Source organism: Cryptomeria japonica, chromosome 3 (assembly GCF_030272615.1).
Source record: "Cryptomeria japonica chromosome 3, Sugi_1.0, whole genome shotgun sequence".
In the NCBI taxonomy this organism is placed as follows: domain Eukaryota; kingdom Viridiplantae; phylum Streptophyta; class Pinopsida; order Cupressales; family Cupressaceae; genus Cryptomeria; species Cryptomeria japonica.
The window spans coordinates 53842984-53852306 of record NC_081407.1 but is presented as its reverse complement, the minus strand read 5'-3'; the positions used below and the strand labels follow the sequence as shown (position 1 = coordinate 53852306).

The window sequence follows — 9323 nt, the reverse complement described above, 5'->3', positions numbered from 1 at the left end:
TTTCAACAATCTGAGCAATCACAATCACAACAATCTGAATTCAAATTTTTAAGTGAAATCAATCGGTTTTGCCATCAATGCCAAATGGGGAGATTGTTGGCATTATAACAAACAATAAGAGATTGTTGGCATTATAACAGACAATAAGAGATTGTTGGCATTTCAATGAGGATATTGAGAAGGTTGTTGATAATTATGAATATAACTGATTAAGGATGTTTACTATCTTCACAATATTATTTTGTCATTGATGTCAAGAAATTGATTTTCTGATTTAGTAGGATGTTTTTTATTAAAGAAAAAGAAAGTTTTGAAGGGGCCCAGAAACCCTTTACAAGCAGAACTTAAACAGAAAAGCTACAAGAAACAAAAAAGAATAGAACCACAAAAAAACCAGCGAAAAACCGAAGAAAACCCAAAAAAACCCCATAAAGCCAGTAGGCCTTCCAGCATTCAGATTTTTTCCAGGGCTTTAGCCAAGGTGTTGTTGATTTCATACAACTCTTTGATGTTGTCTTTGAAGTTAGGGGGATCCTTTGTTGAAGTAGCCACAACTTTCTTGATACTAGCCCTGGTTCTCTTCATTGTACCGCCCACCGGAGTAGCATCACCGCTTCTAGTCTGGATGGTGTCTTCCTCCATTTTCAAGATCCATGGCCAGTTTTGGAGTGCAGGTATGATCAACGACCTTGGCGATGTCCTCCAAGTTTTTAGTGACAGTAGAGAGGATACTTGGGATAACTCCCATCAAATTTTTCATCGCTTCTTTTCCCTCTTCCAACGATTTTACCTTATTCTTCATTTCCTGCTTCCAATTAATCTGCTTTTTGTTTTCATCCTCCCTCTTTTCATCCATTTTTATCCCTTTCTTATCCAGGTTTTTCAGGGTCTCGTAGGTCCATCTATCAAAATCCATGCTAGCCTCAGAGAGCTTCTTGAGGTTATCTAGGATAAGCCCTTTACCAACACTTTCCTTGTCCTCGCTATCCCTATCCTCAGTCAAGTCCTTCTCAAAGTCTTTGTTCATTTCCTTCTCTAAATTCACACCAGTTTCCTCATTGTCCTTGGGATCCACTTCTTCCATGAGATGGTTGTTGTCCTTACTAGGGCAATCACTGAGGGTAGGGCTTTCTTGACCAGGCTCATTATCGCCACTTTCTTCCTTGTTACCCAGCTCCTCATCTTTCCAACTGTCTTCACCGTTAGAATCGTTCGTCTCCATTCCGCTACTTTCCTTCACAATGTCCTCTGTTTCCAACCCAGGGACGCTTTTCCTTTTTTTGTTGGAGGACACCTTCTCCTTTCTAGTTTCTCCCTCTTCCATCTTTCTCTTGCCCGAAGAGGCAGAAATCCTCTTATTTTCTAGTAGGGCGAGCAATTTGCAATGCTCATAGATGAGCAGCAGAAGCCCATAGTGGAGAATCAGGCTGGAAGGGTTATTCCTGTGTTTGTTGAGGGACTTGGAGAGGGACCAAAAAAGGTAGTACAACAGGGATACCTTTTTGTCGTGTCTGAAATGGTTAAAGAGCATGAAGTGGTAGGTGTGGGCCCTAGAGAAATGAACTTCAACTGTGATGTACTCCATAATTGCATTTAGAACCTAGCCCCACAACTTCTTGATGTTTGCAGCTTCGTAGTAGCCCTCAATAGCCTTGCCAATTTTGGCCCTCTCTTTCTCTTTTCGCGGGAACAGGTTAACCACATTGTTGGAGACTTTAAGGTCTCAAAAGAAATTAAGCCCAGTGTGGGGCATTCCGGTCATAGTGGAAATGAGCCTAGTGTCCAGCTTAAACTTAGCCCCATAAAGCTTAAAAGAGCCATTAGACCAATTTTTGGAAATCTTGGAAACGGCTAGGTTAACCCTACTATTGTCTTCAAAATCTGATTCACTTCAACATCCTTATAATGATATGATAACTCTATGTGCAGAAGAGATATTAAAGAGAAGGAAACTTCTAGAATAACATATGACAAGGTTTGATTTAACCTTCTACACTTCGGACCTATTCAAAGTCCAGACGAGTATACCTTTGTGAACTAAATTCACACTTTTAAATGATAAATCCATAGCAAACCAGTCTAGAAAACCAATGGATCTAATCATCTTAAAACTAACTGAAACAAAGGAATGAAAATTGTACTCATATTCAGTATTGACCTACAAAATATGTAATAGACAACCTCAATCTATACCAGTGCCTTATCCAAGGTCACATAGTCATCTAAGTTCAAACAATACTCCCACAATCAAATATCTATACATATCCCATTAGTTTGGCTTCTGTGGATCCCTTTATATGCCTGACACACATAAGAATTTATTCATATCGAATTAAACTACGCTCATCAAGATTCAAAATATCTCACAAGGAATTTACTAGTAGAAGTGATTCCTGCATATTTAATTCCCCTCCTGAAGAGAAAAGCTAAGAAACATATCTACTGAAAGTTGCCTTACAACTCCTACTCAAACAAAATAACCTTGGATTATTTAGAATGAAACAGTAAACACTTGCAAACACATTTGAAGACGACACAAAGTTTTAACTCAAAACCAATGGTCTGTATATTGATATTTTCTTCAAAAAAGTATTACAAGAAACCTTCGAATATTCTCCATTAAAACTTGGAAAAGCTCAGATAAATTTCTGCAACGTTTTCTTACAATTCTTTGCGATCATCTCTCTACTAGTCCTGGTATCCATTTATAACAATATGGATGCATACAAAGCTTCGGACTTTCCTAGGAGAGTTTGTTACAATCATTACTTTTCAAGAAGAAATTACAAAATCTTTTACAAATGCAGTTACAAGTCCTTTTCAACCTCCGTAGCTTCTTCTACTTGTTGTCCAGTTGCAACTTCTTCTAACTGCTCTACATCTTGTATGGCATATTTTCTTGTCCACTCATTGTATCATCATCAGCTGGCCATGCGAAGTTAATCACTTTTGCTTTTGCCTTGGCTAACCTTTTCCAAGAATGCCTCATTTTGTTAACCTCTGAATTGAGAAAACCATAATGAGATTTGATTCTCTCTATCTCCTCAATTGTTATGACAAAAAAGGAAGCATCTTCTGAGTTAATAATTCCTTTTATTCTAACTGACAATTTGGCTTCTAATTCCTTAAGCCATTCTTGTTTGTCCTTCAATTGAACTGGGCTAGCAAAACCCCCTGGAATTAATTCAAATACCTGATCAGTGTACTCTTTCTTGTACAAATTGATCTTTCTATCTGCATTATCTATTCCTTCTGTTAATTTTACTAAGTCCTTTGTGGTATCACAAGTGGATTTGATAATAAGATCAGCCCCTTCTTCATCATAGGATACACAAATAAGCTCCAAATCCTACTCTCTAGGCTTCCACTTGTCAAAAATAGGCATTAAAATGGCCTTATCTCCATTAAGTTCATTCCACATATCTAGAATCTTGCTCATGTTGTTATAAAATAATGAGGCCCCCATGTTGTCAGCAAAACTTGAAATTGTAGCCCTTACTCTTTCTTCATATTTCTTTGCATACAAGGCTTGAGCCTGTTTTAAATCCTCCAACTCCTGAGGAGTAATCTCAACCAATTGAGAGCCAGAAGGTGTTGGAGATGGTGGGAGCTCAATGATGGGGCTGGTAGGTGGAGGTCTTACAGGAGAAGAGGAGATCATCAGTGTTGAAGACTCACCTTGATGGTACTGTCCTGCCAACTGGCTTTGTATCTTGGCAATGATGCTATATTTACCCCTTACATCTTCCTTGGCACTATTATAGGCTTTTAAAACTATCTCTAGCTTAACTTGGAGATCTGTCTTTTCCTTGGCCTCCCTTTCTGCCACTACAACACTAAACTTTGCAATTTCTAGCATAGTGCTAGCAGCTTCCACTACCCCAGTGCTCTGAACTCTTTTAACTATCATTCCACCAAGGTAACTTGACCCTGGGGTGTTCTTATTTCTCTTATTTACATCTCTTTTAAGAGACCACATGACCAGTGCAGCATTGTCTTTGCTGAAAGTGACCCTCTCCATAGGTTTGGTCTCTTTTCTTACTACCTCTAATACCAAGGCATCTTCTATGTCCCACTCGGGGAGAATGAGTACCCCAGCCTATGCCACCATGTCTCTTCCCTGCTTAGGAGTGATGGTCTTAAACTCATCAGCCATTTCTTGCTTTAGTTCTTCCTCCACCACAGCCGAATCTTTGTGAGGTTGCTCACCTTTTCTCTTTTCACACCTTGCATTATACTTGTCAATGTTCTACTTCCACACAAATTGCATGAATGCTCCTGATGTGACAAAATTATCATCAGCCAAGAAATCCTCACTGGCTTCTTTGATCCCACTCCTGGCCTTTGAACTCATCAGTAGTGATGTTCATTTCAATAGTAAGGGGCTCTTATGGCATTCCCTCTTCCACTTCATCATATGTATACGCTATCTCTCCAAGGCTACCTAGCTGCAATAGTTGCTTAGCTACTACCTGTTCATCTCCTATATGGATAGGGGATTGAGATGGAGAGTACAAGGGTTCATCAGATTGTATTTCTTTTCCCACTCCCTATTTCTTTGGGCTATCTTGAATGTCAATGACATCCTGTATCTTCCTCTTCCCCTTTGAAGTAGAGGGCTCCCCTATTGTAGGCATCAACACACTGTAATTGGACTTCTTATGCAACATGTAGTCACCAGGAGGGATTGCTCTAGTGTATGCAGGCCTACTTAGAACCAGTCTTGCTTTCTCAGGGTTGTTTTTAATTACAACCTCTTTTCTTTCAAAGTCTGCATCACATCCTCAAAACAAAGAATTAGAAACTTTATCTTCTCCTCAAAAGGGTGGAAGCTAGACAATGGGTCATAGCTGGTATCAAATTGGTGTACAAAGTCTAAGGCTTTTTTATAAGCCACCCACTTTTCCTTCCTTATCTCTTGCTCATCTAGATCAAACTCATTCCTAATGAGGTCTTCAGGAAACTAGAATTTGTGATGTTTACCTCTGCATATTGCCCTCTTTCTAAACATTCCATTGAAGAAGTCTTCAGGGTCAGCACATCGGGATACTGCAGTTGACAAATGATACGGTTGAAGGAAATCTTCAAAACACTTCCAACCTCCTTTAACTATCACAAATTGGTGTGCTATGGTAATTGTAGGAAAAATGGTCCCTTTACCTCTACCTGTTAACTCTGCCTCCTGCACACAACCAATCTTCCTGAGGATCTCTGCAATTCCCACTTTAAGAGGGACTTGATAGGGTAACAAAAATGGAGTGCCTGTGAAACCATATACTTTGAAAACTGTGGAGACAGGGTATAAGTAAATATCACCCCAATTATGAACAATTTTTATATTCTCTACAAACTCTTTTGGCCTAATAAATTCCAAAAGAACCTTTGGGACTCTTGGATTCTCTGAATAGAGGAGGGTCCTGATCTTAGATGTAAAACACTTATCAAACTTCAAGAAGCTTGCATCTTCTCTGTCCCATGACAACACTGTACTCCATAACTGCACTGGCATCTTCTCTCCATTCTTTTCTTTCACAATATCCATCCCACTTGCAAAATAATCACCACCCTTGAATAAAAATAAATGCATCAGGAGGGAATACCATCCAAAAGGCCTATCTACCTTCCCATTCTTTATTCCTATTAATCCTTCATAGATAGCATCAGTGATAAAGGAAGCATAATCAAAGGTCATTGCAAGAGAAGGATTCAAAATCTGAGCAACCATCAGCATGTAATGGGTGGGCATATTTGCCTCAGCATCCTCTCCTAAAATTTGGCAGAGTGACCAATATAATCGTTTGGCCCTAAGGGTGAATAGATTTAATGAGAAGGGTTCTTCAGTATTGGGTCCTACAACTGTCAACCCACCTATCTTCACAAAGAATTCTTTAAGAGGCCAATTTCTAAGGTGGTTCCTCTACACATTGTATACCTGAGCTAGTGATTTAAAATTAATAGGCTCTAGAAAATTAGCAAATTCACTAAGCCCAGAATTCCTCATTATTTATTTCAATGAGGGTTTTCCCACTTATATCCTTGATGCTTCCTATAATTGGGTCATAGTTGTGTGCAATTTGAGTTAGGAGATCCACATCCATGAATACTCTAGGGACCACTAATTTGCCAACATCCAACTCCTAGATACTGTTTTGCAGGGCTGAGGAGTTTCTCATGCCAAATCCAACATTAAACAATCCCAACCCAAACAACCAAATTTGAGGGTCTCTTAGCCAGTTACCCTTATCATATAATCCCTCTCCTATTTTTAAGCGAGGAGCTCTTGGCACAAGTTATTTTATCTTTGCGGCCACATTAGTTGACAATTTCAATTGTTCAAGGAAGTCATCATAGATAGCCCTCTCCTGGTAGTTAACCTTTCCTGACAATTCTCTCTTAGGTACCATCTTTAAAAATTATGCAAGCAATCTAACTATTACCCCCAACTATTCTATGACAAATCAAGACCTTAATTTAAACACACTATTAAGTGATTGCCAAACAAGAGTATAAGAGAACCTATTTTTTGCATGAAGAAACTTTCTCTGCGATTGAAGAAATTAGCTCTGCAACCACTTCTCTGCAACTATTCTTTAGAATGATACCTTCATTCAATTGATACGAGATCATATACGGTAGTCAGGCTCTTAATCACGACATTGATACCGCATGCTTCAGCCGTCCCTTTAGAATTGAATTCATAGAAGAATTCAAAAATTTCGCTCCAACGGGTCACAACATGCCTGTGCATTTTCCTTTTTGCTCTTTTGCCATTTTGCAAAGCATAACATCTTAGCAATTTTGCTTAACGAAATCATGCCAGCCGTCCAATCAAATGGAACTTAATCGATCTTTACACTGTCTTAACATCTCTGCCTTTGCATTAGGCCCTACTTCTTTTTCCCCACTTCGTAAGCTTTATCCCGTGAGCACTTTCTTTTCGTGAAGCTACGCCAAACGTTAGATGGAACTCTAACCGCTTGACCTTTAACCCTTACCGGGACTGTCAACTTTTCCACTAACCGTGCCTCATCCTGACGGCTAACGGGTTTTTGCTATTTTGCATAGCTTAACCCACTTTCAACTTTGCATCATGAAACAACACAAAGTGTTGGATCAATCCTGAGATGACCATCCTTTAAGTGAGACCTTTATCCTTGCTTCGCTTACCCCTCTCTTCCACTGGTTACCAATACCACGTGGCGCTCAGCCATTAGCCTTGGAAAACTCTTCGAGTTTAGTTCAGAGTCAGCCACGTGTCGTATTTCCCTTATAACCGTCGGTTACACCTTGGTGCCCTCAATCCCTTTTGAAACCACGTGTCAATCGACACATCACCATCAAGCTTTACACCAGGAAGAAATTTCTTTTCTCTTTTGCCATTTCGCAGGCCTTAATGTTTGGTTATTTCACAGCCATGAAACAACGTGAGCCCTTGGATCTTTTCGGAGTTGATCCCCTTTTACCTTCATGCTTTATCTATTCTTCGGTCCCCAACAACCTTTCGCTATTTCGCAGGTTTTAAAATGCGAGCATTTTACTTTCGTGAACTCACGCAGACCGCTAGATTAGAGTTGACTTGCTCGATGCTTAACAACCTACTAAGGTTCGGCAGACATGTGCCCTCTGACTCAGTTCTATCCGCCTGGTGTCTAATCATTCCCGAGCTGACATGTCAACTTTTTATTCACTGAGAGAAAACACCGAATTCCACTTCATCCTTGCCACATGGATCTGCCAAGTCACTTCACACCCCACAACATGACTGATCCTCTTGGACCCACCTTTTAATCCCTAGATTTGACTTGCTAACTACTTTGACTTTTTGCCACGTGGTGCCATCTTACTCGCCATCTCAACCAACTGGACTGCTCGCTTGGAACTCCATGTCATTTTGTTGTTTCGCGAACTCTATCCTTCGAGCATCTCTCTTATGCAAAACTGTGCTAACCGTTGGATCTTTGGGAACCTGCGCATCTGTTATGCTTTTATTAAACCTATTTTGCCCGAGCCAAAAACCTTTCGTTATTTCGCAGGGCATAACATGCTTGCATCTTTCAGCCATGAAACAACGCGAACCGTTGATTTATTTTGAACTTGATCACCTTTTAGCCGTTTGAAAAGTCTTCACCGTCAGGTCCCGCCAAGCCTTTTTGCCATTTCATGAAAGGTATTTCACTTGCTAGTTTTGGCTGCAAATCAATGTCAGTCATTAGATCTTGAGCGAGATGGAGTCCCGTTAAACCAGACCAAATGCACACAGCTGAACATGTTTTTTCCTTTCACTATTTCGCAGGACTTAAAGCACTCGCAACTTCGCCTAACAAAATGGTGAAAGCCGTAGATCCATCTGAGAGCTACATGACATTTACTGGGCTCGACAACATTAGAAGGAAAAAGGCATAAGGCATGATCTTTTATGATTATTCAACGACCGCCTAGGCAAATGACAAGGGGGAACACTTCATACGACCCCAAGACCCATTACTTAAGTGAATTAAAGTAACGCAGGAATAGAAACCAGAGGGTTTTAATTAGACATTTGAGCGATTTAAAACCAAAAACCCAAAACCCTTAAAGACTTAACATAGATTTGAAGCAGTTAATAGTGTCCTTGACTCAAAATTTCAAAAAACTTAGCCAATTATGGAAAAAGAAAACCCATTTCTTAAATAGTGATAACACCTACCTTTGTCATAGTCCTAAGGTTTCTCCATGAAGCTGGTAAGAGATCCCTTCTCCAATTTCGCCCAAACTTTTGGCATCGCTTTCCAGGTCGACGTATTGTTTGGTTCTTCCCACCTTAGGTCTCCTCCCATCTTCGGATACGGGCTATCTGCTCTGTTTCTCTGCAAATTATAACCTTCTTTCCCAATGTTGCTCAAGTTTTCAAACTAAGTAACCCACAAAGCATGCAACAATTTATAAGAGATAATAGGAGATCTGCCGCAGTGCCAGGTAATGATGGCCTTTCCAACAAGGCATAAATGATGCTTTTTACTTGTCATGATTAAATTGTCCTTCTCTCCCCATATGATAGTCCTTTCTAATGAACTCTTTGATATTTAAATTGAGATCCTCCTCGTGCCAAATCATTTGGGAGTCAGAGTTAACTCCAGTATTCACTAAGCAATCTGCAACGATATTTTGCTCTCTGAAGGCATGTTGAATAATAATTTCTTTGAAACTGGCAATGATCTCCCTAGCTTTCATGATGATATTTTCAATAGACCAGGAAGGCTCTGTTTCCCCCTTTAGGCATTTTATAATATTAAGTGAATCTCTCTCAAGCCATATTTTATCATAATTTAGATTTTTGGCTATAA

At 39.7% G+C, this 9323-nt stretch overlaps 1 protein-coding gene across 1 annotated transcript; it reads right to left on the bottom strand.

Moving 5' to 3' along the window:
- Positions 1-331: 331 nt before the first annotated feature.
- LOC131033556 (DNA polymerase II subunit B4-like) lies at positions 332-1324 on the bottom strand. The gene is made up of 2 exons (XM_057964789.2): positions 964-1324; positions 332-357 (listed from the first exon to the last, which is right to left on the bottom strand). Exons 1-2 carry the CDS (start codon positions 1322-1324, stop codon positions 332-334), a joined length of 387 nt encoding a protein of 128 aa, XP_057820772.1.
- Positions 1325-9323: the final 7999 nt, after the last annotated feature.

Excerpts from the sequence above, each read along its gene's own strand:
- LOC131033556 (XM_057964789.2), bottom strand. The coding sequence starts at position 1,324 with ATGGAAGAGGGAGAAACTAGAAAGGAGAAGGTGTCCTCCAACAAAAAA. Across the intron at positions 358-963 it reads CGAGGACAAGGAAAGTGTTG|CTTTTCTGTTTAAGTTCTGC; the intron begins GTAAAGGGCTTA and ends TGTTTCTTGTAG.